The following is a 17,413-nucleotide window of genomic DNA, read 5'->3' as shown; positions in this document are numbered from 1 at the left end:
TTTGAAGATCTTAAAACGAACACTGAAAGAAATAGCATTAGGGTGAAGAAACACAACATTTAAAAAATATTTTGTTTCTTGAGAAAACATCTATTATGATGGACAGTGTCAGGCTGAACACAAATATTTGCTGTATCTGAATTGGGAGAAACACTGTGATAACTTTTATTGATTTTTACATGTTTTGAATAAAAAAGAAAAAATGCATTTAAAAAGTATTTTCTTCAATACGGTACATGATGCAAGTCCAAATTTATAGGCCGTGTCCTAATTGTCCCAAACTGTCCTCAAGCCGAATGATGTTGTTTAGTATGATGCCCTCTACTGGCAACATGAACACACTGAACTCGCTTATAAGGTCTCTGCCTCTGTGCTGACAGTATGGTGTGATGGTTAGGGTGGCATTGGAGAGGGACTGTGCCATTGGGTTACACTAATGAAGGAATGTTGCTCGCATGCTTGGAAATTAGAGCAGGGTTTTAGCTACTGTATGTCTTCCCCTCTCTAAATCACAAGCAGATATTACATACTAACTCGAACACACACATAAATTACAAACACACACACACAAATGGGATTGGATCTGCCTATTGTGTAAAACACTGCTGATGAGTTTTTACATGACATAACATGATATGTTTCTGTTTTATTTTGTTTAGTTCTCATCAAGATTACAGTTTCTATGCATGACGATGAAATGAAACACATTTATAATGGACATGCTTAGACGTATCTTTTGAAAAAGAAAGCATACTGCCATAACAGTCAAGTCAACTTTGTCACATTTCATGTTACAAGCACAGACACAATGTGCTCCAAAAGAAAGAAAATGATCAGTTATCAGAGATCAAGAAGCAAGCCAAATACCTGGACACAGACCAAAAGGAAACATTCTCCTGTAGACACTCCTCCCCTGAACCCCTCCTCCAGCACAGCAGTGAAACTCACTTGCACTCAGGTAAGAAGCTACTGCTATTGTTTCCAATTTGGAGTTATTTCTGGATATAGTTTTTCTTAAAATGCTTTTGATATTTGAAATAGTTAGCCGTCAAAGCTTACTCATTAGGTTGTGATACTGAAGATTGCTTTTGGACCATCTTCACTGGATCTTTTCATGGCTTCATGTGTGTTTCCACCGGGAGCACTGACTTGACAATCAACATACTGTAGTCAAGATGGTGTAGACAAATATTACGAGGTGTGTGTTCATAAGCGCATATTCACACTTATTTTGGCACCAGAGGCATCAACAGCAGCAACATACAGTACTATCTTGACAATGTTCAAATTAAAAGGTATGTGTTATTATTTATTATTGTTAATAATAATATTGCTATTGTTATTAGGGCCCGAGCACCAAGGTGCGGCCGCTGAAGCATAGGTGCAAGGCCCTATTGTTTTTGCTCAGATTATTATTATTTCTAGTGCAGCCAGTGCCCGTACAAACAATGTTTTCCAAGAAACTTGTTGCCAAATTACGTTGATGCAGGTAAATCATGATAGATTGGCGATGATGTAGGATCAGGCCGGTGCAGTTAGTTTAGCTTTTGACTCATTTTGCAAAGTAAATGAAGGGGAAAGGCGTTTGAGTTGCAGCTAAGGGCAATATTAGACACATTACATACCTGTGCGTTGTTGGGAAATTAGCCTATAAAGCTAACCACAGGACCATGGCCATGCCAGTGCTATTAACTCAGAAGTGATGTTTGAATGAATGTTATGCCCATAGCCGATGTCCAGATAGAGTTAACTGTTGAGTATCATTGTTGAAACTTCTGGTGGAACTGTTAGTGTCTAAACCAGTACATTTCTGTACACTATCCACAATTCACCTCCTATTGGATAGTGTTTAGTGGGAACACTGGGGCCCTCCCTTGAACTCAGGTAATGAGTGAAGGGGACAACTTCACTCAGGTTAAGAGACCATCTCATTTGCTCTCAGGAAGAAGAGGGTTGAAGAAATTGTCACTTAGGTAAGAGACCATCTATTTTCATCCCATTTTGATATCTAATTAAAATGGCCCAATGAGCTCAATGAGCATATCCAGCTGATAGACTAGCTAAAGAAACACCATGCCAATCTCTAAGTATGGTGAAGGGTACAGTATGTGATGATGGGGCTATTTTAATTCCAAAGGCCAAGGGGACTGTATCAGGATGCATAGTATCCTGAATCAGTGAAATAAGTGGCCTAAAAAAATCTCTGTGCCTCTAAGGGAACGTAATTAGGGGTTAACAAAGGGGTGCAAATACTTATGACCCTTATATTTTAAAGAAGAACATTTATCTATTTACGATATATTATTCATTCACAAAGAGAACTGGTGTCCTTAAAGGTTGGATATTTCCTCATGTTTTTTTACACTTAAGGCATTAAGATCAATTTCCAAAAGATGATTTTATATTCCTGTTTTTAGTCAACTTTAGCATGGTTCAAATACTTATGATCCTCACTGTACATATATTCATAAGCTTATCTTCACAACGCTTATTTTGGCACCCCAGGCATCAACAGCAGCAACATCCAGCACTATCTTGAAAATGTCCAAGTTAAAAGGTATGTGGCCCGGGGATGAAGTGCATCAATAAGGAATATCTAGTAATTAAGTCTGATATCAAACAAGGCAATAGAAAATAATTTGCCATTTTAAAGTACCACCTTGACATTTTGTGAAGGTAAACTATTATTGATAGTAAAAAATGATACTAGAAATAATGTGTGTTACTTGTATTATTGCCAATACTAATAATAGCAATAATGGGGCCTGGCAGGGGTCCAAGAGTGTTGCAGTCGGGTCTCTCTCTGTCTCTTTATCTATTACAGTATTAACATTTCTAACATTATCACTCAGGTAGATGTAGTGGCACCAGGACTTAGCTATACTGTACTTTTCACTTATTTTTCCATGAATTGATTTTCAATCAGCGTAACTTTTAGCATTTGTGTTTTAAGTCAGTGTTTTTATTTGAGAGTTTTCTCTGGTTTTCGTGTCTCTCTATTTCAGTGTCAAACACCAAGTTTTACACGCAGGAAGAGGAATTGAGAAGTGGCTACCTGCACAAGTCCCCTGGTCCTCTGATTTCAATGGTGTGTACATGGACTGGACGCACACGCACGCGTGCACACACACACACGCACACACGCGCACACGCACACACGCACGCACACGCGCGCACACACACACACACACACACACACACACACACACACACACACACACACACACACACACACACACACACACACACACATCAAATCTCAATAGTGCTGCATCATCATTCTGTTACACTTATTCAGCTAAATCAGCATCAAGTGACTGATCACGATGGGCGTTTGAGTTGAGCTGAACTGTATAATGTGTTTCATGAAACATAATGGTCTGCAGATAAAATAAAATGAAATAAAATGCATTGTCCAGTGATCAGAGAATGCCCATGACTTTAATCCAGTCGTGTCTTCACAGAAATCACAGAAATCTTGGAAGCGCCGTTTTTTTGTACTCTTCAAGACGAGCGAGGGTGTTTACACCCTCAAGTCCTTCAGAAGTGAGGAGAGGAATAAAGCCCTGGGAGAGATAGACCTGTCAGAGTAAGCCCACACACACAGTGCTCAAAGCCATTCATTTACCATATAGAGAAATATAGGAATACGTTATTGTTTATGGTGACCTTTTTTGCTGTTTCTGCAATAGCAAGCCAGTGTGGCTACTGTAGCCAACTAAAGCCCCTATTTTTCAACTGGAATCTAAATGGTAAATGGACTGCAATGTAGCGCTTTTATGAACCTGCTCATCAGGAGCACGAGTGTTAAGTGTCTTGCTCAGGGACACTTTGAAAGGGTCAGGAGGAGTTGGGTTAGAACCAGTAGCCTTCCAGTTACTGGTCTCCTCTACCTCCTGAGCTATTGCCTCCCTACTGGAGCTGTGTCACTGAAATGAAACTCTGCTCTTCTCTGTGTCCCCTCAGAATCAGTACGCTGCTCTTCTGCCCTGAGAGCCATAGTATGTGGGGATGGATTCACAAAATGTTCAGGTGCCCAGCCTCTTGTGTACTGCTACTGCGTGCCAACAGCCGAGACTATTTCCTCGTTGGAGAGAACAGGTCAGAGAGCCCATGCAACAATTGTTCCAGACGAACTACATTCTTTCCCCATCAAATGTTGACATCAAAGCTTCATCTTATTTTCTCTCCAACCTGATAAATTGACTGATCATGAAGCTGATGTTGAGAAGCAAGCTACATTTAACTAGATTTATTGTTATTATTGTTGTTGCTGTTGTTGTTGTTGTTGTTGTTGTTATCATCATGCACAATTGATTGTCCATGTCCATTGTCCAAGTAACCGCACATCCAAAAAAGTCAAGTAGTTACAAAGTAATAATGTAACTCACAAACTGCACAAAAGGCATTTACCGTAAGTGTTTGAACACTGGATTATGGGAGCTGCAGCTGGGTTGGCCCATCCCTCCCTCTGCCTGTCTCTTGTAAAGGAGACAGGTGCCACATTCACAGGGAGCCAGGCAGCATTGGTGTGAAAGTTAGGGCCTCGCACCAGCACCTGTACATGCTATTTTTGGGGCGGTGTTACCACTGAAAATGAAATTATGATGCCAGTCAGTTGCGACATCAATCTTTCAGCAAATTAACAAACAAGCACAGACATATGCACAAAACACACACACACACACACACACACTCACACAAAAACACGAGAGGTAATGTGTTGGTAAATGCTGGATGATTTTCTGTGGAACGTTTGGAATGTTTTACGTTTTTTATGTTTTCCTTATATTTCAGCAGTGTTGTGCACGTTCACACTCTTCAGTAACTAGTTCAAAGTTCAGTTCACACACGTGCAAAGTGAACTGTTCACGTTCATAGTTCACCATTTCTAATTTTGAACTTGTTCAAATTCAGTTCATTTGAATGAAAATCTGTTTCTGACGGAATATAGGCTACAGCCACCTGTTGTTCTCATCTAATTGAGAATGTCCGTAAATTGGGCTTTATTTCGCTGGGCAGATACATTTCTTTTAGATCTATGGCAGATACCGACGCCTAATAAATGCGGCCGCGCATTTATTAATAATTAATAATAAATGCGTCAGCTGTGCATGCCTGACGGCAGAAGAGTGTTTTTCACCGGGAGTATGGAGGAGGCATGCCTTGCTGCGTTACCTGCAGCGATGTAACTGTTCAGTGACATACTGTAGGGCTCTTTGAACACGTTATGCATCCTTCTATCATCACTGACAAGTGCAGAATCTTTCCGCGATTGCATTCATATAGGCCTAGCAGCGGTTCTGTGTACTTGCATCATGCGTAACGTGATCATGGGTAATGTAGTAAGGTTGTGCAAAGCTGTAGTTTAGGAGTGGCGCCCGTGGGCAGTGAGTGTGACAACGACATACTGTTTCTAAATTGCCAGCAGATAGTGTCACTCGACTTCTCAGGACAAAATAAATTCCGTAACGTTTAATTGGACATCAACAGTGACGTTCGTCGTTAATTTCCCAAAATCTGAGCGAATTCACGTTCAAATTCATTATTTACAAATGTGTTGCGTTCAGTTCGGCGTTCACAGAAAAATGAGCGTGTTCAATGAACACGTTCTTTTGAACTCGTTCATGCACAACACTGTATTTCAGATGGGAAACCAATGGCTGGTTCGATGTCCTTTACAACGTTCTGCAAGGGCAAAAAGATGTACGGTATGATCAGGTAAAGAAAATATGAAATTCTGTGTCAAAGACTACAGCTTCTTATTATAATGTATAATATGTATCTATAGAGGAAGAACAAAGAAACAGAACGCTGTTGTTATGAAAATATCTGCAGACCTTTCCACACGATATACAGTAACTGTGGTGTATAAACACACATTAATGACTAACTGCACAGTTCTGCTTATTCTGTTCATAAATCCACAACATTCATACTAATGAAATTATACAGTAGAAGAAGCTGTCCAGCTTTTTCCAATTGCGTAAGTATTAATTAATGCTCACCAAACACCTCTTTCACAGGATGTGGAAGTGGGGAAACCCAGAACCTGCTCCGCCCCTCCAGTGCCTCGGACTGAGCTAACTCATCAGGTGTGTGTCTAGCTTCAGCATCTGACATGCAATACAGAGTTTTAATGTGTTTTTCTTAATACAGCGTGCGTGCGTGCGTGCGTGTGCAAGTGTGTATTTGTTTGTGGGAATAGTCACTAACTGTGTTGTGCTTTAATGTAGGCCTCTGGTAGAGAAACCAAGTCAAAGTCAATGCCACCACTAAGTCAGCCAGTAAATAGACCCGTCTGTCTGATGCCTCCATATCCACCCAACACTCAAGCCTCCCTGATTGAGGCCACAGGCCCATCTGCAGCTGAGGAGCCCATTTATGCTGTTCCATCCAGTCTGCCTGTCATAGCAGCACTACAGGTACTTGCACATTACACATATGAACATGCACATGCATACACACACACACACACACACACACACACACACACACACACACACACACACACACACACACACACGTGCGCGTGCTCGCGCATACACAGTAGATGTGAGAGAGCAGAGAGTTATTGCACATTCTGTTCATAATTCATAATCTGCTTATTCTGTTCATAAATCAAATGCATTCATAGAATGATAAGATACAGTAAACAATGCTGTCTAGCTTTTTCCAATTGCTTACCGGTATTGATTAACCAGTATTAACCAGTATTAATGAACCAGTATTAATTAATGTTATCCAAATGCCTCTTTTACAGAATGTGGACGAAGGTTCCCGGAGAACCCAGTCTGAGCCTCCAAAATCTTGGACCAATAAAAAAACTGAGCTGGTGTGTGTCAAGCTTCAGTATTGCAATTCAGAATGTTTTGTCTTTGTGTGTGTGTGTGTGTGTGTGTGTGTGTGTGTGTGTGTGTGTGTGTGTGTGTGTGTGTGTGTGTGTGTGTATGTACAGTATGTGTGTGTTTGTGTCTGTTACACAAAAAAGAATGCTCTAATTGTGTTGTGCTTTAATGTAGACCTATGACAAAAGTCAGGCCAAAGTCAATGCCATTGCCACCAAGTCTGCCAAGAGAGACAAACCCAGCACGTCTCTACACTGTTCATGAGAAACCATCGCCACAGGTGCCAAAGGTAGACATTCTACACATAAGCACATTTTCATGCACACACACGCACACACACACACACACACACACACACACACACACACACACACACACAAATGGACAGATTAGGCAAGAGACAGAGGGAGAGAGATTAACCTGAAAACATGTTGATATGTTTAGAGTGACGAGAATGAGGAAGGGGCCGACTGCGGTATGTATGAGGACATGGCTACATTGTAAGTAACTCATCATTACGATGCACTGATCTACGGTATTCTTAAAGTATGTGCCACTGTAATAAGACTGCATCTTAATCATCATAACAGGTGCAATGCAGTAATGAAGGCAGAGGACAAGGAGCCCCCAGAGGAGTGAGTGCTTTCAGTTCTTTGCATTCTCTTTCCATGAGCGCTTACTGAAGTGAATTGTCCCTTCACTGCTGATTATTGCTGGTCAAACTTCTGGTGAAACAGCTGATATGACTTTGAGTGTTTGCACCAGTGCAGTTCTGTACACTATCCACAATCCACCTCACATTGGATAGTGCAAATTAGTGGGTATACTGGGGTACTATTTGGTATCAAAATACTTTGGGGCATTAAATAAAAGAGAGTCTCTCGTGTTTTTAGTACCAGATGATCTGGCCCATCTCCATCCACCAGGCAATTTATCTTAGAAAACCACATTTGCCTACTTAATCAAAACAGCGTACAATGCGGGGGGGATTAAAGTTTAAAAATCTCCATTCTTTTTATCAGTGTGGACTCCGAAGACAGTGATTTTGTTGATGATGGACAAACGAACAGTCCCACCATGAATAGGCCTACAATGACTGATGAAAAGGGGGGCAGGCAAGTAGCTCCATTCTAGACATAAGGGATAATTTATTGTCCACCGGTAATTATCGTAAAATACATTCAGACAGGGTGGACAGATCCCCGATGCGCTAAGTCCTGAAGGGACTTATTTTCCGATGATTACTGGCAGACGATAGATTATGGCTATGGCTATGGCTATGGCTATGGCTATGGTTATTTAGCAGACGCCTTTGTCCAAAGCGACATACAAATAAATAACAATACAAATTAAATTAACAGTGAACAATTACAAACTAGGGAGAATAGTAATATTATCAGTAAAACAATAAATTTTAAGCACTAACCTAATGAGAAATAAAACAGTGAAATGAGAATAGCAATCAAATAAGTCACTCAGTTAATTATATATAATAATAATAATAACTAAAGCATGGTATGGCTAAATTTAAGGACAATAGCAAAATAAATTTCAAATTCTATCAATAGACAAATTATAACAAAACAATACTATTATACAAACCATAACACATCACAAACTCAAAGGACTAAGTGCATATTAAATAAATATGCCTTAAGACCCCTCTTAAAAGATCCAAAGCTGTTGCTGGAACGGAGAGCACTGGGCAACTCATTCCACCAACACGGAACCACTGAAGAATAGGATCTACAATTTGACCTAGCATGTATGGTTGGTCGACATAACAGACGCTCCTCAGAAGATCGCAATGGGCGGTTGGGAATGTACATCGTGATTAAAGAACTGAAGTAGCTGGGAGCAGATCCAGTCAGTGTCCTATAGGCCAGAGTGAGAGATTTAAATTTAATTCTGGCTACTATAGGGAGCCAGTGGAGAGTAACTAGGAGAGGGGTTACATGTGTCCTCTTTGGCTGATTGAAGACCAGTCGTGCTGCAGCATTCTGAATCAACTGTAGTGGTCTTAAAACACAAGCAGGTAGGCCAGCTAACAGAGAATTACAGTAGTCCAGCTTGGAGATAACCATTGCCTGTACAAGAAGCTGAGTGGAATCTTGTGTCAGATAAGGTCTGATCTTCCTAATGTTGTACAGGGTATACCGACATGACTTTGCAATTGAGGCAACATGCTCAGAGAAAGTAAGTTGGTTATCCTGCTTATTACACAGCTACTTGCCAAAATGATAAGAGAAACATACCACAATGGGTCTTTAAAAATGTTTTGCTACCGTTTCGTAATCTCTTACATGTAATGACCTATGTTTCTGCTTACTATTGTACAGTTGCCAAAGTCTCCCCACACTCATTGAGATGGAGGTTTGTGTGAGCCGAGAGGATCTGGAAAAGCACCTGGACCTGACATCGGATGGAGAGACACCAGGGTATTTGACCAATTCTGAATGGAAATTATGTGTCTACTTATGTACAGTATCTGTACTCTGTTATGGCCTCCTACAATAAAAGTCCCATCCTCTGAATTGCAGTAGGAGAGACAGCTTGCTGCTCAAGGGAGACGAAATCCTGGCCATCAACAATCTGCACATTGACAGCGAGGAGGAGGTGGAGTTCATGCTGAAGAAACTTAGGATGAACGAGGTAAAAATGATGTTACATAGCAACAACAGCTTATTTTCTCTATCTGTATGTGTGTATAAGAGAGAGAGAGAGAGAGAGAGAGAGAAATTCATAGCATAATTTACCAACTATTTACAACAGTTTATAAACTTACGCAGTAAAGTACTGTTTAATAAATCATGTTTAATACACTATTTTTAATTAGCCTAAAACACTGTCCTTATGATAATCAGGAAAGTACTAGGCTATAAATTCTCAGTTGCATTGCTAAAGTATACCATTTCCCCCAACAGGTGACACTCACCATTCGGAGGCTGTCCAGTGAGTTCCGGGCTATGAAAGCAGAACTTTCCTCCATGTGAATCATTGTGTGGCCCCTTTCTGAGTGTGTTTTTCTGTGTCTGTCAAAGACAAGTTTCACCCTGTGTGTCTCTTAATGACTTTGAGCTGCAAACACAAACCCCTGTCTCCTTGTGATGACAGACAGCACAGCTCTCCGATCAAGAGGGAAGATGCAAGTGCGTTTTGTGTGCTCAAAAAGAGACTATGGCCAAAAAAAGAGGCCAAGAATCATTTAATAGCCGACTAAGATGACTGTTAGTGCCATTTTACATTTTTATGATTTAGACTCAGATTTAGATAATATTGTTTAGAATAATTTTGGTGATTGTGTATTAGAGTATAATTATTTTAGAATTTCATTATTGTGTTTCATTTTGCATTTAGTTAAGTACATGTTTATTCATTGCTTTCCTAGATTAAAATTAGAGCACTTAGGAGTGCACTCTGAACTATGACGTGGCCAGTTCACGTGTGAATTGAAAGTGAAACGGTGTTTGTATCTTGTTCAGTTTTTCAGTAAAGGACGGAGCGAACACACTGTTTTCTACCGTCGTTAACAGTAAACACGCGTATGAGACTCGTTCTTTCCGTCTGGAAGTGGTTAAATGATTGAACAGTTTAGAAATAACTAGGAGGGAACTTTAGCCACTACATTAAGTAGAAAACAGTCGCCGAGGGCGAGAGAAGATCTTCTGGAGCCGAGGGATGATGCGCTGCGTTGGGCACGAGTTAATGAAGGAAGCTAGCCAGCTGAAGAAATTGCTAACTTGAGACCACGCTGTCGGCAACACCCGACCGGATTTCCAGACGACTTCTACGTTGATGGATGAGTAAACAAAGAACAATATTGAACGAATTGATGAGTGGTAGCTTCAGGGCTGGCTAGTAATGCCGAATTAATGATAATTTTGTCATTGCAACGAACGTAGCCAAGGAACGTGACCAAGCTAAAATATTAGGAGATTTGCTAGTTAGACAGAAGCCACACGGGACATTGGAGAAAAGTGCTATTTGTTAGCTAGTCATATTAGCCCAGAAGAAGCTCGTTTTTGACGCTGGAAAGAAGAACAGCCCTGGAATCTTGTTTTTGAAAGCATTTACATGTTTTGAGATTTGAGGACTGTTTTGGATCTGGATTTCAGACGTTTGCAAGAGCTTGCTATACGACTCAACTAACATTTAATAGCCAATTGAAATGTCTAATAAAACCAAGATGGATGGCAATGTCAAGCTAGATGTAAAAAGAAAGATCTAGTCAACCAAAAAGGCCCTAGAAGAGAAACTTGATAAACAGATGAATATCAGGAAATGTGTATTAGCACGCCTTGTCTCCAAAGCAGAGGAAATAGAAAACCTCATGAAAAATGATTCCAATGCACTTCTAGTGGAAAAAGATCATCTCAGTGATTACTCAAAATTCTTAAATGAGTTTACTAAAGCGAACAATGCAGTTAGTGAACTGTTATCGAAAGATGAAAGGGAAGCTGACCAGCAGTATTGGAGTGAGCCAAATCGTACAAAGTATGAGAACTTTTTGGCCAAATTGGAGCAGTGGATAATAGAAGCAAGACGGCACGCCAAGGCTGCTGATGAAAAGGCTGCTGCTCAACATTTGACTCCACAGGATGGTGCAGTGACACAGCAAGGTGAGTCTGATGCTGAAAATGTGGAACCAGACGACAGTGCATCCGCTGTACAAGAAAAATATTGTTCAGTCAAATCGGGAAGTGTATGCAGTAGACACTCAAAGTCATCTAAAGCATCGTCTCATGCATCGTCTCTGCGTAGAAAAGAAGAAGCTAACCGTGCAGCCCTACTCGCACGTGCAGCTGCACTTAAGAAGAAACAAGCACTGCATTTGGAAGAGGCTCAAATGGAAGCACAGCTGAAAGCCAAGAAGATTCAGTTGAAGGCTCAAATGGAGGAGCTAGATGTTGAAACTGCTATCGCAGAGTCCACCGCAAAGCTACAAGTTCTTGAAGATTACGATGACACGGAAAACATAGAAGACGGCATGAATTCCTACCTCTACAAGAACATGCCTATAGCAGCAACCATCGAACATCATGCTCCGGATGTTAGACCAAAACTGACCAGCTGTCTTCGAGCTATCCAGGACAATAGTGTTTCTCACGGTCCAACTAAACACATGTCTTATGTGCAAGTAAAGAATGAAAGCAACAATTACACAAATACAAGTTCTGATGGAAAGCAAGTTGAACTCGGTGAAGTGTTGTTGAAACAGAAGGATATCACAGAAATGTTAGTCACACAACAGAGACTAGCCAACCTACCTCAACGAAAAGTCCCTGCATTCAATGGAGATCCTCTCGAGTTCCTGCCATTCCTGAAGGCCTTTGAACACATCATACACAGTCGTACAGACAACGATGAAGACCGCTTGTACTATTTAGAGCAATTCACCAGTGGTGAACCAAGAGAACTCGTGAGAAGTTGCCAACACATGAGTGCACAACGAGGTTACGTTGAAGCGAGGAGGCTTTTGACCTATCACTATGGCAACGAGCAGAAAATAGCGGCGGCCTACGTGGACAAGGCTGTTAAATGGCCTCAAATCAAAGCAGAAGATGCCAAGTCACTTCACAGCTTCTCCATCTTTCTCACTGGATGCAACAATGTCATGAAGGACTTGGAGTACCTCGAGGAGATGAACAGCGCGAGCAACCTTCGGACTGTCATCTCAAAATTGCCCTTCAGACTTCGTGAAAGATGGAGAGTCATAGCCTTTGACATACAAGAAAGGGAAGGAAGAAGAGCAAAGTTCTCTGATCTCGTGACATACATCAACAGACAAGCTAAGATAGCTTCAGACCCACTGTTTGGTGATGTCAAAGAGTCCTCTGACACAAAAGAAAAGAGTAAGTCAAGCGCTAGATCTGCCAAGGGAGGTGGAATGAAAAGAACCACTGGCTGTGCTACAAGTGTTAAGCCGGATGAAGAGGATGCCTCAGAGGCAAGAAAGAACAAGCAGACGAGCAACGCGTTTCAAGAGCCATGCCTGTACTGCAACAAAAGACACACTCTGAGTGCATGTAACAAAATAAGAAGTCTGCCAAACAAAGAGAGAATTGAGTTCCTGAAAGGGAAAGGACTGTGTTTCGGGTGTCTGACCCAAGGGCACATGGGAAAAGACTGTAAAAAGAGGGCCACGTGTGAAATCTGCAGCAAGAAACACCCTGCTCTGCTTCACAGCAAAAGGGACGAGAATGACCAAGAGAACACCAAGCCTGAGAAGAGTCAAGGCTCTACCAGCGGACGCTCAACTCCACAAGAGGATGTGTCAGTCAAGAGTGAAGTCACAGCAGTCACTGGGGCCGGAGGCAATGACTGTATCCTTTCTATCGTACCTGTGCGCATCAAATCCAAGAGGAGCAACACGGCTACCGCCGTTCATTCCGACATACCAGCACTCCGACATTGACGTCCAATTGTCGTAGTGGAGGCATGTCTCTTTATGGGAAAAAGTCTCACCACTCCGACATTTGTTTTTTTCATGGTCGCAGTGGCGGTATTTAACTTTTTTTTCAAACAACGTGCCATTCCGACATGAGGTCATTAATAGGCTATTAATGTCATAACTATATCCAATTGTGTAAAATAATAAAGATTCACATTTCAAATGTGATTGTGAAGACTTCTTGATATGGTTATGTCTGTTGCGTGCACGACTCTGGGAAGTGAAAGCAGTTCTATACACAAGGCAAGTTTTCTTCTCTGTCTCATTATTCGCGGACTATAAGTGGAGCTAAATTAAGTTATTATTTTGCTGTCACTTCGTCTGTTTTATGGCCTAGAATGTCGTATTTGGTATCTGTGGATAGCTCTAGCTCTCCTATTTTATCTGACATGCAAGCCGTAGTATCTTTTTAACCACGGTTTCACGAGTAGGCCTAAATCAAACGAAAGTGCGGTAGCCGAAGCTATATGAATCTTATTTGTTTGTCACTTCGTCTGTTTCTGTAACACAAAAGGATCGATGTGTTTGGTATCAATGGAAAGCTCTGTTTCTCCTCTTTCATTTGATATGCGTGTTATGTCTGTGCGATGCCTGGTCCCGGAGTAATTCAAGCGAGAGCAGTGGCTGCGTGGATGAACGCAGAGCAATATAGACTGTAAGATATAGGCTACTTTCATTTAAATTCATGATTTTATTTTTATTTTCATACTTGATCGTACAGACACGTGTCTAGTCTCGTTGGAAAGCCCCGGTTCCGAGCTCTTTCATGCAATATAGGTCTCATCTCGCTGTGACTAATAATCGCAGAGCAATGTACAGAGAAGAATGGTGTTTTTTGACGCACTTTGCGTCCGTCCGGCTCATAGGGTCCGTTAAATTGACGTGGAAAAAAATAGGATTTGTAAACTGTCGGAATGGGGGTACAAAAATGTGTCGGATTGGCAGCATGTCGGAATAACACCATGTCTGAATAGCGGCATGTCGGACGAAAGGGATGTCGGACTGGCAGGATGTCGGACTGCCGACATGTAACCGAGCAACACAGCAATAGAGACGTACGCATTCATGGACTCGGGAAGTTCCGCTACGTTTTGCTCCGAAAGATTGATGAGACGGCTTGGCGTCCATGGTAAGAAAGCTCAGGTGCTACTCCGTACTATGGGCCAGGAAAAGCCTGTGTCCTGCTTTGTGCTCTCAGATCTGGAAGTGTGTGGTCTGACAGAGAACAAGTACATCAGCCTGCCAGACGTCTACACACATACGGATATACCTGTAACAAAGGACAATGTTCCTGTTGAAAAGGATTTGGAAAGATGGCCGTATCTGCGGAAAGAAGTGCGGTTACCACAGATCGATGCAGATGTTGAGATACTAATTGGAATGAACGCTCACTCTGCAATGGAACCGTGGAAGATAATTCACAGCCAAGATGACGGGCCTTATGCGGTAAAGACGACCCTAGGTTGGGTAGTTAATGGCCCTCTCAAGAAAGGTGATCACCACAAGTCAAGACAAGGCAAGTCAAGCTACTACAGTCAAACAACTTCAGTCAACAGAATATCGGTCAGCAGCGTGGACAGCATGCTACTGCAGCAATACAATCACGACTTTCCGGAGCAAGCCTGCGAAGAGAAGTCAGAAATGTCGCGAGAGGATGTTCAGTTCATGAAGTCTGTGACTGAGACGATCAAAAAGGTCAATGGGCACTACAGCATTGGGATGCCTCTCAGAAACAAGAACGTCATAATGCCAAACAACAAATGTGTTGCTGAGCAACGGGCGTCAAACCTGAAGAGGAAACTCGCCAAGAACTCCAGTTTCCACGATGACTACAAGACCTTCATGTCAGACTTGTTGAACAAAGGCTATGCAGTGGAAGTTCCTGAAGACGAACGCGATCGCAACGATGGCAGAGTATGGTACATTCCCCATCATGGCGTGATACATCCACAAAAGGGGAAGCTGCGGGTTGTTTTTGATTGTGCCGCGTCGTTTCAAGGAAAGTCACTGAACGAGGAGCTGTTACAAGGTCCAGATCTCACTAATGGCCTGGTTGGAGTCCTGACGAGGTTTAGGCATGAACACATCGCACTCATCTCTGACATTGAAGCGATGTACCATCAAGTAAGAGTCCCTGATGAAGACTCTGATTTTCTACGATTCCTCTGGTGACCACAGGGGGATTTGAGCCAGCCTCTGCGCGAGTACAAGATGGTGGTTCACTTGTTCGGGGCTAAGTCGAGCCCGAGCTGTGCCAACTATGCGTTAAGGCGGACTGCAGAGGACGGGAAAGACAGGTCATCACCTGAAGCAGTAACTACAGTCCTAGAGCACTTCTATGTTGATGACTGCCTGGTCTCAACGTCCGACGAGAAGAAGGCTACTACTTTGACCAAGGACCTCATTGCACTTTGTAGTAGTGGAGGATTTCGCTTGACTAAGTGGTCAAGCAACAGCCGCGAAGTGCTGTCATCACTTCCGGAACAAGAGAGAGCAAAGGAGATCAAGAATCTAGATCTGGACAGAGATGAACTACCCATGGAGAGGGCCCTTGGAGTGGACTGGTGCATAGAATCAGATTCCTTCAAGTTCCGAATCCATGTGAATGTAACCAGGTGGTAAAAAGGAATTAAATCACTACATTTATGGTTCATTTTTTATAGGCTATTTTAAGATTTGTCAATTGTTTTCTTTTATTATTTTCTATTCTTGAGACCAAAGGTTCACATTTGTCATAAACTAAACCTTAAGAATGGTTGTTCATTAATTGTATTCAAGTGCAGTATTTAGAGAGTAAATTGTACACCCAGTAGGGGGCGGTAGTTGCCAATTCTGGCGAGTTGTACATAGCTGGCCTCCTTCATTAGTAATTCCCTGCGTGAGTTGGAGTTCGCTCCTTTTTCCCAGAGTAGGCTACGAGAGGAAGCAGGCTGAGCTGTCGTGTGCCACATATTCCGTATATTTTCTGGTAAATAGCTTTTCCACACTGTAATAATCCATTTAATTGATTGTTTGAAATGCTGTTAGAAACATGATGATGATGTTTGTGCTATAGGTGCTAATGAAGTTTGAGGACTGTTCGTCCCGAGTTGCTGTAATTTGTTAGTCCACATTTGCTGTAACGGCCGAAGATGTAAGTGACATCTTAAGATCTATTTTATTTTCAAATTAGACATGTAAAGTGTTGTTTTCATTTCTAAGACTGTGTATATGTTGTTTGTCTGGTTTTAGAAAGTAAGCCCACTGCCGTATTTTAGTTGGAGAAAACTGAACTTAGCATAACGAATACATGCTAACGTATACCTAACACTGGTTGAAAAATAAAAAGAAAGAATCCCAACTCCTTTGTGTCCTATGTGGTTGAACTTCCATAGGCTACAAATTGGTACCAGGAGTGGGGTCTCTAATATCAACTAGTGTAGCATTGCTTTGCTTAGCTAAAAAAAAAAATACGGCAGTGGTGAAGACAACGCGGCTGGAACTACACGTGCTATCCTGTTGTACTGCAGAGGAGAGGGTTTCGTGACGGTGCCAGCCTGTACCGTGTGGATGAGAGGATCTTCGCGCAGATCATTTCCAGAGACTTTTCTTGAAGAAATATCCTTGAAAATTGAACGTTTGAACATTGAACATTTTCTTTTGTTATAAGGACTGAACGTTTTCAGTATATTATTTTGATTTGTTTATAGCTTGAAATTGAAAATGTCATATGAGCAAAGTGATTCTGAACAGGCAGAGCCGAGTAGGCATAGGCCTATCAGTGACTCAAGTGATCAGAGACAGAATACGTTGGATAGGCTACAGGATCAGATTTCAGAGCTTGGGAGGTTGCAGGCAGAGGCCATGGCACATAAGGCAACGCGATCCTATGTGTACAGAGAACGTCACATTCAGAATTTTAGCGGGGAGTACAGTAAAGATGGGAGGGCTGTTGAGGAATTTATTGAGGAGGTGGAAAGGGTTTTAAGAACCCGGGAGCAAACCGTAGATGAGAAATTTGATTTTGTAATTTCCCTCTTAAGAGGCCCAGCACTTGAAGAGGTCCGGATGTGCGTAGGGAATGAGTCTAAGCAGCCCGATGATATGTTTCATTGCCTACTTGAGGCTTTTGGTG

The 17,413-nt window shown here is 41.8% G+C and overlaps 1 protein-coding gene across 2 annotated transcripts in view; it reads left to right on the top strand.

Annotated features, from left to right (window-relative positions):
- The first annotated feature begins 964 nt into the window (after positions 1-964).
- LOC134069576 (pleckstrin homology domain-containing family S member 1-like) overlaps positions 965-17,413 on the top strand; it is a 40,776-nt gene continuing 24,327 nt past the window's right edge. The window contains exons 1-9 of one of the 2 annotated variants that reach the window (XM_062525557.1): positions 965-1,295; positions 1,847-1,973; positions 2,506-2,557; positions 3,006-3,088; positions 3,465-3,589; positions 3,967-4,101; positions 5,649-5,721; positions 6,027-6,095; positions 6,237-6,425. In XM_062525557.1, the coding sequence (XP_062381541.1) occupies positions 2,542-2,557; positions 3,006-3,088; positions 3,465-3,589; positions 3,967-4,101; positions 5,649-5,721; positions 6,027-6,095; positions 6,237-6,425 (690 nt within the window). In that variant the 5' untranslated portion in view covers positions 965-1,295; positions 1,847-1,973; positions 2,506-2,541. The remainder of the gene's footprint in view (positions 1,296-1,846; positions 1,974-2,505; positions 2,558-3,005; positions 3,089-3,464; positions 3,590-3,966; positions 4,102-5,648; positions 5,722-6,026; positions 6,096-6,236; positions 6,426-17,413) is intronic. The other variant, XM_062525560.1, reaches the window with a different exon arrangement.

Source organism: Sardina pilchardus, chromosome 22, assembly GCF_963854185.1.
Source record: "Sardina pilchardus chromosome 22, fSarPil1.1, whole genome shotgun sequence".
NCBI classification, from domain to species: domain Eukaryota; kingdom Metazoa; phylum Chordata; class Actinopteri; order Clupeiformes; family Clupeidae; genus Sardina; species Sardina pilchardus.
Note: the sequence above shows the minus strand (reverse complement) of the source record. Positions and strands in the feature narration are given on the sequence as shown.